This window comes from Neophocaena asiaeorientalis, unplaced genomic scaffold (assembly GCF_003031525.2).
Source record: "Neophocaena asiaeorientalis asiaeorientalis breed wild unplaced genomic scaffold, Neophocaena_asiaeorientalis_V1.1 scaffold46, whole genome shotgun sequence".
Classification (NCBI taxonomy): domain Eukaryota; kingdom Metazoa; phylum Chordata; class Mammalia; order Artiodactyla; family Phocoenidae; genus Neophocaena; species Neophocaena asiaeorientalis.
This window is the reverse complement of record NW_020175393.1, coordinates 10573540-10591695: the sequence shown is the minus strand read 5'-3', so window position 1 is coordinate 10591695 and position 18156 is coordinate 10573540. Positions and strand designations below refer to the sequence as shown.

General features: G+C 57.2%; 3 protein-coding genes across 4 annotated transcripts in view; 2 read left to right on the top strand and 1 right to left on the bottom strand.

Moving 5' to 3' along the window:
* Nucleotides 1–943: 943 nt before the first annotated feature.
* TMEM151B (transmembrane protein 151B) lies at nt 944–5684 on the bottom strand. Its single transcript, XM_024766070.1, has 3 exons — nt 5673–5684; nt 3308–3748; nt 944–2077 (listed from the first exon to the last, which is right to left on the bottom strand). Exons 1-3 carry the CDS (start codon nt 5682–5684, stop codon nt 944–946), a joined length of 1587 nt encoding a protein of 528 aa, XP_024621838.1.
* A 4739-nt stretch (nt 5685–10423) lies between these two features.
* Nucleotides 10424–16776, top strand: NFKBIE (NFKB inhibitor epsilon). Of its 2 annotated transcripts, XM_024766178.1 has the most exons (6): nt 10585–11027; nt 13369–13471; nt 14166–14388; nt 15534–15622; nt 15717–15956; nt 16640–16776. In XM_024766178.1, the coding sequence occupies exons 1-6, from the start codon at nt 10651–10653 to the stop codon at nt 16703–16705; spliced, it is 1098 nt and encodes a 365-aa protein (XP_024621946.1). In that variant the 5' UTR covers nt 10585–10650; the 3' UTR covers nt 16706–16776. The 2 variants fall into 2 exon arrangements, with proteins under 2 accessions (XP_024621945.1, XP_024621946.1); XM_024766177.1 differs by lacking the exon at nt 16640–16776 and having other exon boundaries at nt 10424–11027; nt 15717–16620.
* A 638-nt stretch (nt 16777–17414) lies between these two features.
* SLC35B2 (solute carrier family 35 member B2) overlaps nt 17415–18156 on the top strand; it is a 4167-nt gene continuing 3425 nt past the window's right edge. The window contains exon 1 of the mRNA XM_024766179.1: nt 17415–17550. The gene's annotated coding sequence lies outside the window, so the exon portion shown is untranslated. The remainder of the gene's footprint in view (nt 17551–18156) is intronic.

The following is an 18156-nucleotide window of genomic DNA, read 5'->3' as shown; positions in this document are numbered from 1 at the left end:
ATTCACCTTGGTCAGCTTGAAGGAATGCTGCCTGGGTGGTCTCCCACCCTCTCTGAAGGGAGTGCCCTCCCAGAACCCAGGTGACGAGGCTACAGTTTAAAGGACTGAGGTGCACTGCCCTCCACAGTTTGCCTTGCCCCTCACCCCTGGCAACAGCTCTTCAAAGCCAGGGAGCAGGAAGGGAGGGAGAAGTGTGAAATCTGCGTGGTGTGTACAGTCCCCCCCAGGACCCAGCCTGCCAGGGCCCAGTGAGATAAACAACAGCAGAGGGAGTGGCAGAGAGGAAACCCCGGGCCAGCGCCAAGAAGAGATCAACAATTCCATGGCTTTGAGGCTTTGAGATGGAGTATCGCGGCTGACACCTGCCCAGGCCTCAGACCCACTGAATTCATTAGCTTGGATGGAAGCCAGCCCTGCTCTTCTCCAAACCACTGCCCCCTCGGTAGAGAGAGGCCCCAGCGGGGCCAGGCTGCGGAGGAAGGAAAGCCCCAATTGCCCTTCCCCTGGCCTGTAAACCTCCCCAGCTGCAAAGCGAGGGCCTCTCCCTTGAGGCGAGGCCCAACGCGGGTCCCACGGCAGTCTCCACGTAACAGTCATTAGATCCGTTGAAAGGCGGGACTGGAAATTCCGAGTGTGTGAGTATGAGTGTGGGAAGTGGAGGTGTCCCCCTAGGAACTCAGGGGCGGGGCTGGAAGAGACAACTCTGCCGGGGCGGGATTCCCTCCCCTCCCCACAGCTGTCTATGTTCAGGAAAGGCGGGTGTGGGGAGGTGCTCGAATCGGCCCCTTCGGGGTCTGTCCCTTGCCCCCTCGCCTCCCCCCACCCCACCCGCACCGTGCCCAGCACAGCCTCGGCCACATTCTTGACTCCCCCTGCTACACGCAGGGAGCACCATCGGCGAGGGGCAGTGAAGAGGCCGGCGGGCCGGTCCAGGGCCCCGGGGTCACAGTGAGGTCTCTACGCAGGAGCCATGGCGGTGCAACGGCCGGTGGCCATGGCCCAGACATCCCTCCTGCCGGTGCACGATGAGCACGGGGAAGTAGAGGGCGTCGTGGTAGGGCGGCGGCGGCCCGCCCTCCTCCTCGTCTTCGTCGTCCTCGTCGTCCCCCATGCTGGCCTGGCTGGACAGCCGCGTCTGCTCGGTGGGGCAGCTCGCCTCGTTGACGCTCCCGCTCCGGCTACGCCACAGGCAGCTGCGCCGGGAGCCGTAGAGGCGGCCTAGGGAGAAGCGGCTGCCCCCGCAGCCCGCCCCGCCGCCGGGCCCCGGTCCGGCCCGAGGACTGGCGCAGATGCTAAGAGCGCTGCGCGAGAAGATGGACGAGCTGCTGACGGCGCGCTGGCAGTGCTCGCAGCTGCGCCTGTACGGGGCCAGGCCCGCTGCGCCTGGGCCACCCACCCCACCGTAGCGGCACGTGGGCGCGTAGCCGCCCGCCGCGCCCCCAGCACAGTGCGCGCCCAGCCCCGCCAGGTCCATGAGCACCGCCTCCGAGTAGCTGGGCACCAGCTGCTGGTTGGAGCGGATGTGCCACTCGAGCTCCGTGCTGTCCACCGTGTTGACCCGCGGCAGTCGGTGCGTGAGAGGGGGCAACAGCTCGTCGCTGGGGCTGAGGCCGCCGCCCGCGCTGCCGCTGGCCGAGCTCGGGCCCTCCAGGCCGAAAAGCTTCTCCACGTGGTAGTGCGCGTAGGCCGTGCGGTACTCGGCCAGCACGCGCAGCGGCCACGACAGCGTGAGCAGCGCCGCAGCCCAGAAGGCCGACGAGCAGGCGTACCAGGGTGGCCTGGCTGGGTCGGGGAAGGCCACCATGAATTCGCGGAAGTCCACGTTCTTGAGGTGCATGCCTTCGCGCGCCTCCATGTAGTCGTCCAGGCCCTCGTTCTCGGCGAAGAAGCGCGCGCGCTGGCACAGGTACGCGTTCTCGGCCTCCACGCTGGCGAAACTGAAGCACTTGGTGAAGCGCAGGCGCGTGGCAGGCGCGCCCTCCAGCCCCACCAGCGCCTTGGACACGTCGCGGACGCCACAGCGCTCGTAGTCGAACTCGGCCTCGGCCACGTGCGTGTTGACGCGCTCATGGTAGACCTGTGGCGCCGGGGAAGGCGGCAGGAGTCGCTTCTCTCTGCTTACCCTCCTCCGCCCCATCACTGCCCTTGGCGCCGGATCAAACCCTCAGCCTGTCCTGGTTTAGCTCCCGGTTGGGGCCAGGTAAGAACTTACCGGGTTTACAGAGACATTGAGGCCCTCAGCTTCATCAGTGAGTTAGAGATGAGGGCGGGGCTAGGAACTCATCCCTACTTATGTGCCTTCTCACTTTAACTAAGCCCTGCTCTGTCTAGGGGTCAGTCCCAGGCCCTGAATTGTCCCTCCGGCTTGCCTGATCCTTTTGCCACTGCATCTTTTGTCCCACGCTGCCCCCTCATCACCCCGAACAGCCTACCCGTCTTCCCTTTTACAAGTGTGTTTCCAAATGGGCCCCCCAGAGGAGGTCCCTGTGGACCCCCTTTGTCTCTGGTCTCCCTGCTGCCACCTTTAGCTAGTACCCGGCCTCCCTCCTGATCCTCACAGGGCCCAAGCTTTGTTTACCCAGCCCAATACTGAGACAGTGGAGAGGTCCCCCTTATCCGGGAAAATCTCCTCTTCCACCAGGGCTCTAATATGCCTAACCCCGGCAGGTATACGGAGTGCTGCTTGACACCCTCCATGCCTCCCAGGCCTACCTCCACCTTTTTGCCAGCTGACCCCCACCTCTGGGAGCCTCACACTTGGGATCCACAGCCCTGAGTTTGAGTCTAGCACTACCACTTAGAAGCTGCAGAACTTGAGCAAGCCACTGAGCTCAGGTCTCTTTAACTGTGAAAGAGGACTCGGTAGCAGGCACCTCACTAATCAGCCTGTGAGGCTGTGCCTGTGAAACACCTCCAACCATTAAGCACTAAACCACACCGACCCTGGAGCCAGACTGCCGGGGTTCAAATCCCAGCTCCACCACACACTAGCTGTTTGACCTTAGGTAAGTTACTGAACCTCTCCAAGCCTCAGTTTCCTCATCTGTAAAATGGGAGTAATAGTTACCTACCTCATAGGGTTATCATGAGGGTTAAATAAATGATTTGACATTTGTAAAGTAGTTAGAACAGACCCTGGCTGCTAGTAAGTGTTTGCTGTTATAATTTTGGTGGGTGTTCTTGTCCTCCTGTTGCAGTGCCCACAAGAGCTCACTGCTGCCTGTGCTCCTCCCCCTGAGGACAGTCGAGCAGGGTCCCAGCACCCCCTCCCATCTGGACTGGCCTCTGCTCCCCTCCAGCTCCTCACCTGCGTGGTGGTGTAGGCGTCTCCATTGCGGTATCGGGTGACCTGGCGGGTGCGGCGGACATAGTGGTAGCTGATGGCCTTCCACCAGATACATGGCGTGGCCTGCTGCATGCGGCCCACGCGCTCCCGCACGCTGCTCACATCCACGCGGTGCTGCAGCTCGTGGCGGGCTTGGCAATGCCAGCACTCCACCAGGTAGACAGCGTACAGCATGAGCAGGAAAGCCAGGGGGATGTACACATAGCCGTTGGAGCAGGGGCTGTCGTGGTACATGAGGCTGTTGCCCTGGTAGGCGCTGCTGAAGGTGAGGCGGGTCACCGTGGTGACGTGGCACCAGGCCACGGCCCCCAGGCAGCCGTACATGAGCAGCGAGAGGAGCAGGCACTTCCAGTGGGACTCACGGCAGAGGGACTTGGTGAAAGAGGGCTGGATGGGACGCTGCTGCTCAGAAGGGCAGGCAAAGGGGCCAAGATGAGTGCGGAGTGAGACGGAGTGGCAAGTTCCAGCACAGAGATGGATGGCGGGCCAGAGGCCGACACCGGCGATGACAGGCAGAGACAGACAGGAATGTGCAGAGAGAGTCAGACCAAGATGGGAGGCCAGGACCAGAGATTAACACAGAAGTAACCCAGAGTGAGCCATGAGGACAGGAAAGAGGGACGGAATACCAGTATAGAGAAGTGCAGAGGCAGAGGGATCAGAGCCAGAGATGGAGGGAGAAGGCCCAGGTGGCAGAGAAGACACAGATGGATAGGATGGCACCCAGAGAAACAGAGTCCAAAGACAGACACAGAGATGGCAATGAAACAGGAGAAGGTGTGCATAGGGAAGACAGGGAGTACAGATAGGCATCAGAGAAGGTAGGTCCCCAGCCTGGACCCCTTCCAGGTATTCCAGGAAAGGGGAGAGGGGCCCACTGACATCACCTTCCCACTTCACAGGTGGGGCCCTCCCTTCTTCCAGAACCTAGGAGGAGCCACTTCCTCTGACCCATCCACCTCCCTGTCCCTCACAGACAATTAGCCTCATACCTCCCAGGAAACCCCAAGCCCTGTCTCCTTCCCCATACTCTGGACCCCAGGTCCCCTGTGAGTCTCCCTAACATCTACCCCTGTTCTAAGATAAAAGGCAGGGGGGTTTGTGTCCCTGAGCAGCAAGTGGTCCAGGAGGATATATCCAGAGGGCAGAGGCGTGTGGCTGGGGAGAGGGGATGTGGGACAGGGGCGGGGGGGCAGGGAGGGAGATGTTCGCAGCCCAGCCATTTGTCAAGAGAAAACGATTTTTGGTACGGGGGTCTATTAAAGCACTTATCATATTCTGGCCCACAGTTGTCCCAGTGAGTTGTTTACGTGTGTGGCTCCTCCACTAGACTGGGTGCCCCTGAGGGCAGGGCCTCATTCCCTTTGCATCCTGGGTGCTGGCACCCACAGCCGCTCAATGGTGAGTACTGAGTCGGATTTCTGGTGGCAGCCTGGGCTTTCCCTCTCCTCCCCCCACTGTCTAGCTTTAGGAACCCTCCACACACCCTCCTGCTGAGATCCTGACTTTTTCTTTCAATTCCCCAGGCTGAACCTGGAGGCTAGCCAAGGGAAGGGAGAGAAAGGTGGAGAGGAAGGGAGGGCACAGTAACAGACAGCAGGCCCCCGACCCGGTGTGAAATCCGAGGAAAGATCTGGAAGTACAGATAGGTAGGCGGGCTGGGAAACAGTACTAGCATATGCAAACAAGATTGGGGGATGTGTGCCTTTCAGAGAGCCTTGTCCTGCAAGGGGGGCATATGTGCCTCTTGGTGTGCCTGAGTGTGCACTTGTCCCAGTGAGAGGGCGTGTGGAAGGGGCTCTGCCTGCGGGTCCTGCCTGTGTGCTTCTGCCCCAGTGCCGTGTGCAATGTGTGCACGAGTGTGCATGGGAGATGGAGGAGCCCCTGGTACTCTCTTCCATTCCTTTTGTCTCCAGATTCAGAGGACTGAAGAGTAGGACCCCCAACAAGGGATGTGCTGGTTACCAAAACTGGGAAGGATTCCTGGGCTCAGGACTCCCTGGAGGGGGGCCTGCATGGATATGGGGAGAGAGAGGCGCACATCCCCCACGCACACACTCCCAGTGACTCCAGGGGGGAGATCGCCTCTGCACACATTCGACCTTTTTAGGGCCCCAACTCACGTTAACACTACCATTTCCCCCGTGGAACTGGCAGGTACTCTCCTGCCTCCGCAGCCCCTACACGTCACCCTGCCTGGCCTTCAAGATAGCATCCCCTCCGTGAGATGGGATCTCGCCTTCCCCAAGCCTACCTAATGGCCACCCCAAAGGGGAAAAGCAACAGGGGCTCCCCGCACCCCTTCCCCACTCACAGCCCTGCTCACCACACGCACCATCCCAGGAAGATCTAAGCCGAAACTCCTCTCGGTCTGTTTGTGGAGGGGGCGCCAGCGGTTCAACCAACATCCCTCCCCATCTTTGGTTCCCGCAAGTTCCCGGGGCTGAGAGTGGGGAAAGGAAATTGAGTCTTGGAACCCTAGGGAACAGCTTTATTCCCAGTTGGATGGTAAAGGGTTAAGGCAGGAGCCAGACTTCAGAGGCCAGACCCATCTGAACAAGGATGGGATAGGGTGAAAAGGAAAGGATTAGAGCTAGATGTGAGAAAGGACTAACAGAGGGCAGAAGAGGGGACACTGAAACCAGCCTTCACTGAATCATCTTCCTACCCTAGGAAAACAGCCCCAGAGGAGCAGTGAAGTGTGTACATAGCCCTAGGCTGGAGATCAGGAAACCTGACTACAGATTCTTAATCCTGGCTCTCTCATTAGCTGTGTGACCTTGGGCAAGTGCCTTCCCCTCTCTCAGCCTTAGTTTCCTCATCTGGGCAGTGAGAAAGTTGACTGGACAATCTCTAAGGCTCTGACTTTCTTCTGTGGGTGTAGGAGACAAAGTCACAGGCCACAGGCCAGGCTGAGTGACTGCAGGTCGCCTGTCCCTTCATGCCATCCACCCACAGTGCTTTTCCCTGTCCCGCTTAGGGGCAGAAAGGAAACTGCCATTCATTCATTCCTGAATGCATCCATTCAATAAACAGGTATTAAGGGACTTCCCCAGTGGTCCAGTGGGTAAGACTCCATGCTCCCAATGCAGGGGGTCTGGGTTTGATCCCTAGTCTGGGAACTAGATCCCACATGCATGCCACAACTAAGAATCCACATGCCTCAACTAAAGATCCCATATGTCCTGATGAAGACCCGGCACAGCCTCAATTAATAAATAAAATAAACATATTTTTTAAAGAATCACATTTAACTTTTAAAAAAAGGTATTAAATACCTACTGTGTGCCCTGTACAGAAATGCAAACATACAATTTCCTGTCCTCAAGGAGCACGAAGTCTAATGGGGAAGGAGGACATGGAAACCAATCATTATGATAGAATAGGATAAAGGCTACACTTGATCAGTCTATGTGTGCACAGTCACTGCAGAATCCTGTTGTGTGTCATGTGTTACATTAAAGTCTTTGACATATAGTGACTTTCCCCATTTACCCACAAGAAACCAAGGCAGAGGGAGGGTTAGTGACTTATTCAAGGTCACTTGCTAGTACTCAAAGAGTGGTCCTAGAATCCAGACCTTTCCATAGGGGTCTTTGGGGGTCAGAAGTCAGCTTGAGGCAAAGCCTGGATATCTGATCTTTGGGAATAGAGGAAAAGGCCACTGATGGTCCTGCCTCTCCTCTGGGACAGAACAGCCTCTGTCTCCACCCACATACCCACCTCCCACTCCTGGTCCTGCCTCCATTTTCCTACTCTTCCCTTTCCAGGGAAGGTGAAGGGGGCTCAGCCTGACTGTCACTTCAGAACTATCCAGCCTACATGATCCTCCCCAGGTCAGTGAGTCCATCCTCCCTGCCAAAGCAGAGGAAGGGTGTGGTCCCAAAAGGCATGGTTCGCCTTCATCCCCATGGCAGAGGAAGAATCTCACTTGATGGCTCATTCCAGTGTCTCTCTCCTGCCCATGATTTTTGGGAAGTCCTGCCTACAGCTAACTCCAACCCTTCTTCTGGTGTCAGTTCACTCCACCTAGTTCAGTGCTTACTGCAGATGGAGAGCAGAGGTCCTAACCCTGGCGTTTCCTAACCCAGATGGGATCTTCACATTCACCATTTAGTTGTTCTAATCTTCCTCCTGTCCCCCAGCCCCACTGCCTTCCTGACTCCATTTCAGGGGGCTTTGGAAGAGAGGTAGCCCAACTTCTTTTGGCCAACCCCAGAGCTCCCAAGAGATAAAAGAGGGGTGAAAGGAGGGGGCTGTGGAAGGAGCCAGCTAACCGGCTGGTCACCTTGGCAACTGGGCCTGTTTCCTGAAGATGAGCCTGGCTGGAGTGGGCATAGATGGGAAGTGAGAGCACCACAGAGGGAACCAGAAAACAGAGAAGAGGACTGGAGGGGCCCAGCCTTGAAGATTGGAGCTGAGGGAGTGAAGTCAGGACCCTGACCATGCTGTGACCTGAGTCAAAGTCCCCAGGTCATCTTTCCAGATGGCACTGCCATGGTCCCTGTTCCCATTCCTAAATTTTCCCCAGAAGGGCTTCCTGTCCTAGTACAGGCTACATTCTGGAAGTAGTCAGTGACTCAATGCTGACCTCATGTGGCCAGAAAAGGGGCTGCCAAACACCTGTTATGGTTTAGAGCCAGACACTGGACTGGATTGGGGTATGTTTTTCCTTAAAATCAGCCTCTGCACGTATGAGAGAGGCGGTCCCTGCACGCTCCTGAGTTCCTGTGTCCTTGCGGAGAGCTCAGATGTCCCCAACCCCTTAGACCTTCAAAAAGGAAAGGAAGTTTCACTGAAAACATTTTTAAAGTTTTGGATTAGGAACAGGAAAACGCAGCTCTACACTTTCAGATTGTTTGACCTTGGGCAAGCCAACTCACCTCTCTGGGACTCGGCTTGCAACTTTAAAATGGAGGTGATTTTGAACCCAAGTGGTTAGGGTTGTACTTTTTGCTCCAGCCTTTGAGGTTGGGAGAGGAACAGGTCAGGGGAGGAAGTTGAGAACATCTGAAGTCACGCTGACTCCAAGGGAAGGAGATGCCTCAATTTCCTTGGGCTTTCCCCTCACGGCTCCTCACTGCTTCATGCTCAACACATCCTCCCCACTCTGGTCGTCGGTGGGGATGGAGAGCAGTGGGTCATCTCCTCCCTTCTGCCCTTCCCCCTCTCTTCTCCATCCACTCACGCCCTCCCCAAACAGAGACTAGGTACTTCTCCCAGCCCTCTTCCCTTCCCATCTCCAGTTCAAACGGAACCCCCTTCCTCTCACCCCACTGGGTAGTTGGCCCCATGCTGTGCCTCTCTAGCACCCTGTTTTCACTCCTATCTTAGCCCAATCACTGTTGTAACTTTGAGGGGGCTTTTTGAAGGCTGGAACCATGGGAAAATTTTTTTGTGGGGGAGGGGGGTTGTTGGTTTTTACTGTTACTGTGATACTCGGTTTTGCTTCCAGCAGAGAGAACGATGTCAGGCATTTAGGAGAATCTCCATACATGTTTTTCAAATTAATGAATAAAATGAGGTTTCATGGGGATGGTGGTAGGGAAGCTGCTTAGTAGCTGCCCGTGCACACCCCAGCTTCCTTCCCCCAATGCCAGAGATGGAAAAGGGAGATGTTTTCTTGGGGATGACCTTATCAGTGCATTGCTGGAACTTGGGGTAGGGGATAAATCATGGGGCAGTGATCACCACGTGAGTGGGGTTTGCCTACAGCCTCCTTAGCCCCAGGGAAAGTAGGGATGGGGAAGGAGGAAAGATGTGCTGGGGCTGGGGCTGCCGAGGGAACCTCAGCTGAGTGCTGCCCAGCATATCTCGGGCCTCCCCATCCTGGTCCCACCATAAGGAACTAAACTTCCCTAACCTGATGTCACCACCGGAGGCCACTGTTTCATCCCTGTGAGGAATGACCCCTCTGCTTTTTTAGACAACAGTTTTCCTGAAAAAAAACACTTTCAAAAAGCACATCCTGGGCTTTCCTGGCGGTACAGTGGTTAAGAATCCGCCTGACAATGCTGGGGACACGGGTTTGAGCCCTGGTCGGGGAAGATCCCACATGCCCCAGCGCAACTAAGCCCGTGGGCCACAGCTACTGAGCCCGCTCACCTAGAGCCCAGTGCTCCACAAGAGAAGCCACCGCAATGAGAGGCCTGCGCTCCGCACCGCAACGAAGAGTAACCCCTGCTTGCTGCAACTAAAAAGCCTGTGTGCAGCAACCAAGACACAACGCAGCCAAAAATAAATAAATATTTTTTTTTAAAAAAGCACATCCTCATGTCCAATTCTATGTGATCTGGGAAGTTGACACAGGTGACTCTCTATCCAGGACCCAAAGGGAGAAGTTCTCCTTTAAAGACATGGGTGTCCCCTTTGTCTCCTGGAAAAGCAAGAGAAATTGAGAGCAATGGTCAGGAGACAGGTAGCAACGCTTCCCCGTCCTACCTCCCACGTGCCCTCCCCAGAGGATGCCCAGCTTGTGCAGATGATTAATAAATATTCCTTTAAAAACAAACTAATGGGGTCTTACCTGGTGGTCCAATGGGTAAGACTATGTGCTCCTAATGCAGGGGGCCCAGTTCGATCCCTGGTCGGGGAACTAGATCCCGCATGCATGCCTCAACTAAGAAGCCCGCAATGAGTCGGCATGCCCCAACTAAGAGTCCGCATGCTGCAACTAAAGACACCGAGTGCCACAACGAAGATCCCGCGCGCCGCCACTAAGACGCGCTGCAGCCTAAATAAATAAATAATTAAATTTAAAAAAGATCCTAGGAAGCATTAAAAAAAAAAAATAAATGAATGAATGGGAAAAATGAATGAAGAAACAGGAAGTGAAGGAAAGAAAGAATGCATGGAATTAACAAATGGAATGAAGAAGGAAGGGGAAAAGAATGAATGGATGGTTGGATAAATGAATGAGTGAACGAATGGGTGAATTAACGCACGAGTGAGTCAGGACCGGGGAACCCCTGACTCGGAGCCAACGCAGAGGGCGGGGTAAGGGGGATTCCGAAGGGCGGGGCCTCGGTCCGGAAGCGCGGCGCCTGCCGGGGGCGGGGCCTGAGGGCGGGGCGAGCGAGCGCCTCAGACTGGGCTACCCAGCTGCCCGGAGTAGCGGATGCCTAGGACCCCGCCAGCGTTCCGAGCCTCTCCACGCTTCTCGCCGATCACTCGGGCCCCCGCAGCCCGGGAAGAAGGCCACTCCGGGCCCAGCACCCGCTCTGCAAGGCGGACCTGCAACCCGGAAAGGCGGCGCGGAGTCGGATTCTGCTCGGACCGGGCCCCGGCGGGCCGGCGCCGCGGGGATGTCTGAGGCGCGGAAGGGGCCGGACGAGACTGATGAGAGCCAGTATGACTCGGGCATCGAGTCTCTGCGCTCTCTGCGCTCTCTGCGCTCTCTGCCCGAGCCCACCCCGGCCCCAGCCGCTGGGCCCTCAGACGGAGGGGGCCCCCAGCCCTGGACTCATCCTCCGGGAACCGCCAAGGAGCCAGAGGAGAAGGAAGATACAGACGGGGAGCGGGCTGACTCTACCTATGGCTCCTCATCGCTCACTGAGCCCCTGTCCTTGTTGGGGGACCCCAAGACCGAGGACCCAGCCCCAGACTCGCGGCTTCCCGCCGCGGGGGCGCTGAGCCCTCAGCAGCTGGAAGCACTCACTTACATCTCTGAGGACGGAGACACGTGAGTATGGGGGCTAGGCTAAGACAGGATCCCTTCCTCCCTCCCAATGCTAACTCGGGGTCGCCCCCAGGAGCCGCCACCCCCTATGTGAGAATCCCTCAAGGCACCAGCTCTGGAAGGGGCCGTCCCCACTCTCTCTTTCAAACTTAACTCTCAACCCACTTTTGAGCTGTAGCCAGGACCAGTCTGGAGGACCTGGCATCGTCTGCATGCCCCACCTTTTGGCAGGGCCCTTACCAGGCACCTGGAAACACAGCTAGCATCTTGGAAATCTATCAGTAACCCATCCCTAGGAAGAGAAAATTCCCCTGACCAGCCCAGTTTTGTTTTGTTTTGTTTTTTCCTTACTGGGGGACAGGGCGTCCTTGTTTGCTCAATATCTGGGATTCCCGGCCTCTGACCTCAGAATGCCCTGTCTCAAGGAACAAGAGGGGCCAGTTACAGGCTGCCAGTGGGCCCAGGAAGCTGGGGTTGGGGGTGCTGCCAGGGTGCATTGCTGAGGCTGGCCCTAAGGAGGAGGAGGTGAGCCAGGCTGGGGCACTCTTGCCCCAGCAGAGAGACAGGCGGCTGGCTGCCCCAGCTAACTTCCTCCTCTGCTGAGAAAGGGGAAGTGAGGGCTAGAGTCAGCCTTACCAACACTCTCCACCTCCTGAGCCCCACAAGTCCCCCTCACTGTCCTGTGTGACCCCTTTACTTCATCCTTCCTCCCCAGGCCCAGGTGGAGCTTGGTGGAGACTGGGCTGCGGGGCAGTTGAAGTAAGAGACAGTTATGTGGCAGGGACTGGCCAGTTGAGGATTTGCCCCTCGGGAAGAAGAAAACACCGACAGGAGGGGGGTGGCTGGGATTTGGGGGGGTGAGAAACAGAGTGGAGGGGGGCTGGGGTCCCAGATCTGGGATGCTGGAATGAACGGGGCTGAGGAGGCAGGAGATATCTGTCTTGACCTGCTTTTTTGGAGATGCAAGCGTCCTGGGTGGCCTTTGAGAAAGATAGTCTCTTGACCCAGTGGGTGACCCTAGGCCTTTTTGTACTCTGTGTCCAGATCACCAGCCCTCAGGCCCACAACCAAGATTGTGCGAGCTCCGTGCAGAATACCTATGGCTGACCTTTGACCCAGGGAGTGGCGGCTTCTGAGCCCGCCCTCCTTTGTTAACCTCCCAGCCCCTGCCTTGACCATCTCTAGTAGAGACAGATGTGGTGTCTAGACCCAAGGGGGGTTGGGGGGAGAGGTGTCAAGACTCCCCTGGGGGTTCCCTGAGAGGAGGGGGCGCCTTCTTCCCTCCAGAGGTGTCTGGGCTGTGGGACATATGGAAATAGGAAGAGGAAGTGGGAGGAGGGGAGACTGAGGGAGAGAGGGAGGTGGCTGCAGGAATGTGACCAGAGAGCAGGCCCTGGCCGAGGGGATTTCCATCGCGGTTCCTCCCTCTCCTCCCTCCCTCCCTCCCTCCGTCACTCTCTCCTGGGCCTCGCCTGCCACCAGAGCCAGCGCCCCTCCCGCCTGAGCAGCCCCCTCCCCAGCCCAGGTGGGCCTTTCAGCTGAGCTACCCGCCTGTCGAGTGCCCCGAGGCAGCTGTCCCTGGCCTAGACCCTCCAGCTCCGGCTTTCATTTTCCCCACCTGATGTGGGGAAACCCCAAGGCTGGAACTTCCCCTCCTAGCCACCCCCCGCCCCCCAGGTTATGGCTCTTTATCCCCCACCAAGCACACATTTTCTGCACTGCCAGGCCTCCCCTTGGAGGTGCGCACGGGAGCGGGGGCCCTAGGTCAGGCCCCTCCCACGCCCCGCCGTCTGAAGAGTGGCCCTCTGGCCGCCCCGTGGAGGGCAGCAGGATAGGGTTCTGCCCTGCTTCCTGCTCCTCTGCCAAGAGCTTCTGTCTCTTGGAATGTGTTTCTGAGGGGGGAGGGGAGTGATCCCACCCCTGCCTTCTCTGTCCTCCCCGCTGAGGCGGGCAGAGATGGGGAGCCCAGCCCTGGAAACCCCCTCTGCACCACCCCAGCAGCTTTCAGTTTGGCTTTGAGCCTGCAGCTGCCCGGCAGGGCCCTGGAGCCAGAGGGGAGCGGGGTGTGGGCAGGCTGGACAGGAAGGACCTTGTCCCGTCAGCACCCTGCCCGCACTCTCACTCAGCCAAGGCCCTCTTGAAGGCCAGAGATGGGAACTTGGAGCTCCCACCCCCAGGATCCTGGCTTCCCGCACCAACCCTCACTTCCTGGCCCAAACTCTCACTTCCTGCACCTACCGTATGGGTGGCAGCTTAGACATTGATGTGTTCCTTCTAACCCCAGGACCCCAGCCCACTCTCTGTGGCCTGGGCCCTGACCCCAAACCTTGGCTCTTCCTCCCAGGCTGATCCACCTGGCGGTGATTCATGAGGCCCCGGCTGTGCTGCTCTATTGCCTGGCTTTGCTGCCTCAGGAGGTCCTGGACATTCAGAACAACCTTTACCAGGTGGGTGGAAAGAGTGGGCTGAGCCCAGATACCTATGTCTGTCCCAGCAGCCATCCCCAGCAGCAGCACAGCGTCCTTAGGCTGCTCTCGCAGGAAGTCATATGCCAGACACTGGGCTAGAAGCTGAGGATGCAGAGAGGAGTAAGAAACAGCCTCTGCCCACAAGGTGCTCAAGCCTGGGCTAGGGGACTCGTGTCAATACCTAATTACACAGCATGGTGACAGAGTTGTGATGGAGATGCGTGCCAGCTGCTGTGGGAACCAAGTTCTGTGGGAAGCAGCCAGGGAAGGCTTAATATGAGAGGTGACTCTGCATAGAGCATTCAAGCAGGAGTTTGCCAGGTGGAGACTGCCTGGTGCCTCTGTCTCCTCCCCCCAACCTCTCCCCATTACCTCAGGTAACAGAGGTCTCCCCAGAAGGTGAGATACTAGACCCTGCCCCCCACTCCATCCTTTCTCCAGGGGCTTAGGCGACCTAAAAGGAGAGCAGGGGGCCACTCCCCTCACCTTGCCTCCAGAATTGGGGTCCCAAGAACTTGGTGGGGGGTAACAGAAGGAAGACCAGGACCATAGCCTTTATAAGCAGTCCTCAAAGAAGGTGCTGGCCTCTAGCAATTTCTGTGCCCACGCTAGCATGTTCCTGGAAGTGGGAGCATGCTGCAGTGGCCCCGTGACCCTCTCTCTGTGCCTGCAGACAGCACTCCATCTGGCCGTACATCTGGACCAGCCAGGTGCAGTTCGGGCCCTGGTGCTGAAGGGGGCCAGCCGGGTGCTACAGGACCGACACGGTGACACGGCCCTGCATGTGGCCTGCCGGCGCCAGCACCTGGCCTGTGCCCGCTGCCTGCTGGAAGGGCAGCCAGAGCTAGGCAGAGGACCGCCTCACTCCCTGGACCTCCAGCTGCAAAACTGGCAAGGTGCGGGCAGCCTCAGGGCCCATGAGATGAGGAGGGGACAGGAGACAGGGACCCCACACTTAGGGAAGGGAGGGTCACAGCTTGTCCACTGATGAAGCATCTCCAGTTCTAAGCACATAGGTGCTCAGAATACCTTTGCTTAAAGAAAGAATGAATGGACGAATGAATGAATGAATGGGTTATATTTCGAATTTATTGAGAACTTACTGTATGCTAAGCAGAGAGATAAACTTTTCCCTCAAGGTATTCAGTTTAATAGAGATTAGATGAACTCATTAATTTATTCAACGAAAATGTACTGAGGGCTTTCTATGTGCCAGACACTATTGTAGGAGCCAGGCTTGCATCTGTGAGAAAAGCAGAGAATGTCTGAGGCAAACAATAAACATAAGACGTGAGTCCTCTAGGAGGTTAACGGGCAGTCACTGCTGTGGAGACAGTAGAGCCGAGTGAGGGGACTGGAGTGGCGGGGGGGTGATGTGATTTTTAAACAGGGTGGTCAGGGAAACCCTCGTGGAGCCCGGACATTTGAGCAGAGATTTGAAAGAGGTGAGGGGTGTGAATTTGAATCTAGTTCTCTAAGCAGAGAGGGGCCCAGGCCAGAAAGGAGCTAGCAAAAAGGCTAGGGGAGCTCATGGGAGGAGGTGGCCCCTGGGGAGGGGCTGGGGGCCTGAGGATCCAGAGAGCTCTCAAGAAGGTGACTTTGGATGCGGCCTGAAGGCAGGTAGAGTTTTAGAAAGAGTGAGTGAGTGAGTGAGTGTGTGTGTGTGTGCGTGTGTGTGTGTGTGTGTGTATGGGGGAGGGTGTGTGTGTATGGGGAGGGGAGTGTGTGTTGGGGGAGTGTGTGTGTGTGCATGGAGGAGGGTGTGTGTGTTGGGGGACGGTGTGTGTGTGTGGGGGTGTCACTCAGCAACCTGACCCCTGAAGCATGAAAGTTTCAATAACATGACTGAAAAGGTGGAAACTTTGAGTTCCTTTCCCCCCAGACTTTTGAGGGGGTTTTTGGGTTTGTGTTTTAACAGTCCTGTGATCAGAGGCACTGAGTGGGCAGGGGGTCCCTTGGGACTGAGGGGTAAGGGAGGCCCCTGAAGAAAGGGAGAGAGAGCTAGCTGGTGGATGCAGCCCCCACCCTCACCCCATCCCAGGTCTGGCCTGTCTCCACATCGCCACCCTGCAGAGGAACTGGCCACTTATGGAACTGCTGCTGCAGAACGGAGCTGACATCAACGCACAGGTGAGGCAGCCAATCAAGGTGCTGCCCAGCCCAGGGCCCAGGCCCGGGATGCTTTCTCTTGAGGGCCTTGGCTGACACCCTTCTTTCCCCCCAGGAGGGCACGAGCGGGAAGACAGCGCTGCATCTGGCCGTGGAGACCCACGAGCGGGGTCTGGTGCAGTTCCTTCTCCAGGCTGGGGCCCGGGTGGACGCCCGCATGCTCAACGGGTGCACACCCCTGCACCTCGCCGCGGGCCGGGGCCTCAGAAGCATCTCATCCACCCTGTGCGAGGCAGGTGCCGACTCCCTGCTGAGAAACGTGGAGGACGAGACTCCCCAGGACCTGGCTGAGGATGTAAGAGGCGGACACTCAGCTCTGCTGTCCAGGACCTCCCTCATGGAGACAGACGCTGTAATAGCTGAAAGGGTCAAGGAGTTAGGAGCCCAGGGTGTAAATCACGGCTCTGCCGCTCACCAGCTGTGGGACCTTGGGCAAGCCTCTGCCCCTCTCACAGTCTGTGTTCTTAATTGGTCAGGACCAGGGGCCCAAACTTGGACTCCTACGGGAGCCGTGCAGCTAAAGCGCATCAGAGAAGCAGGCTGGGTGTGAGAGAGCCAGGTGATGGGGCCTGCGGGAGACCAGACAGTCTTTTTGTCTGAAGGTCACTCTGCTGAACTTCAGCGGATACTTGCAGAGGAGGAAGGTGGGCCCAATATTCCCAGGTCTTGGAATTTTTTAAGAGAGATGAAACCTAGGTTTTCTGTAGAATCTTTCCCATTTTTAAATGTTTGATGTAAAGAAATATTCAAAATGTTTTGTGAGTACCCTTTCCCAACACCCTCCTCCCAAAACAAAAACAGGCCCTAGAAGCCCTGGGGGACCACTGTTTTGGGGGTTAGTAGGAAGATTTGTTCCCTGATGTCCTTCAACGACACTTGGTGGGGAGGATAGGGCCCAATAGGTCTCCCAGCCCCCTTCCCCCACCACTGCCTTTGTCCACGGGCCCTGATCTTGCTTCTCTCCATCCTCTTCCTCAGCCCTTTGCCCTTTTGCCCTTTGATGACCTGAAGATCTCCGGGAAGCCACTGCTGTGTACTGACTGAAGCCGGGACAGGCTCTAGAGCCCCGGACACTCCTCCTTTTCCCATCTGAAAGCTGGAGCCACAGCTGCTACAGTCTGGGCCCAGGCCATGTGCCCTGGGGACTGCTGAGGCCAGAGCCTGGGGCCAGCACGGTCCCGAGCTGAGAGGAGGGACCGCAAATAAGAGCCAGTCTGGAAGGAAGAGCTTCCAGGTGGATGGAAGGACCCCCAAAGCCCCAGGCAGCCTGGGCGAAGCCTGTTTACCTCTGTTGAAGATGGCGGGGCTCTTGCCTCTACCCACATGGGGTCAGCTTGAAGCTGCCAGCCGGTAGGCAACATGGACTCTCCTGAGTGAGGAGAGACACTGAACTGTGAGTGAGCAGGGCCCTAAAGGGTTCCATCTCACTGCTGAGGAGAACTTTGAAACACTGTTGTTTAAAGACTTCACACAGAAGGCCCTGAACTGAGCCTTTGGGGATGGAGAAGTTTCAAGAACATGACACTAAAACAGCAGAGACTTTTAAACACCCCCCACCGCCCCACTCCCGCCCCGAGTTGTTCTGTGCGTGTGCCTTTTTGTGTGCATTGGGGATTTTGAGACAGGCCTGCCCTGTGACCTTGTGGTGGAGGCAGAGAGAAGGAAATTGTCACTTGAGCAGGGTAGGGCCTTGTAGGGAGGGTAGGGAGCCTAATGGTCCTCAGGCCTCTCTGTCCAGCACAGACCCTTGCCCTTTCTGTGGAAATGCAGTTGGATGGAGGAAGAGAAAGAGGAGTGAGAAGATGCAAGTGAGAGGCCTCACCACGGCCCTGGAGGACCCTGGAGAGAAGGGCTAGCCTGCGGAGGGTGACACGAGGGAGCGTGGCTTCGTATGTTGTTTTCTCTCATTCCACATATGTTTGAGGCACCTATTAGGTCAGGCCTATGCTGGGATAGAATATGTGGGAATAAAACAGTTTCTGGCCACTTGGAGACTTAGTCTAGTGAGGCAGCCATTAAAATCATAAACATCCAAATAAATATGTAATTGCAAGTCGCGATGGAAGGAAAAGAATCGTGAGAGGGAGAGCAGTGGAGTGGGTGTAGGGCCATACTTTGGGTGGTCAGGGGAGGCCTGAGTAGGGGTTAGGGGGAGAGCTTTCAGGGGAAGGCTTTTGGTGAATTAGAAGAACTGAGAGCAGTGGGGCTCTGCAGGGGGGTGGGTGAGGGGGCGAGGTAGACGGGGGCCAGGTCACGCAGAAAGAACCTCCGAAGGTCATGAGGATGCGGGGACAGAACTGCTGGCCCAGCCCCCGAAGGAAGGAGACATCTTCCTGCCAGAAAACGGGGAAATGGTAACATAAGGGGATGTGCCTGGGATGCAGAACCTGTGTCCCCGTTCCTAGGATGGCAGTGGTCACCACCACCACCTCCGGGCCGGTGGTGGGGGCTAAGGGCGATGACGAAGCAGGGGCAGCACCGGGCTGGAGCTCCCA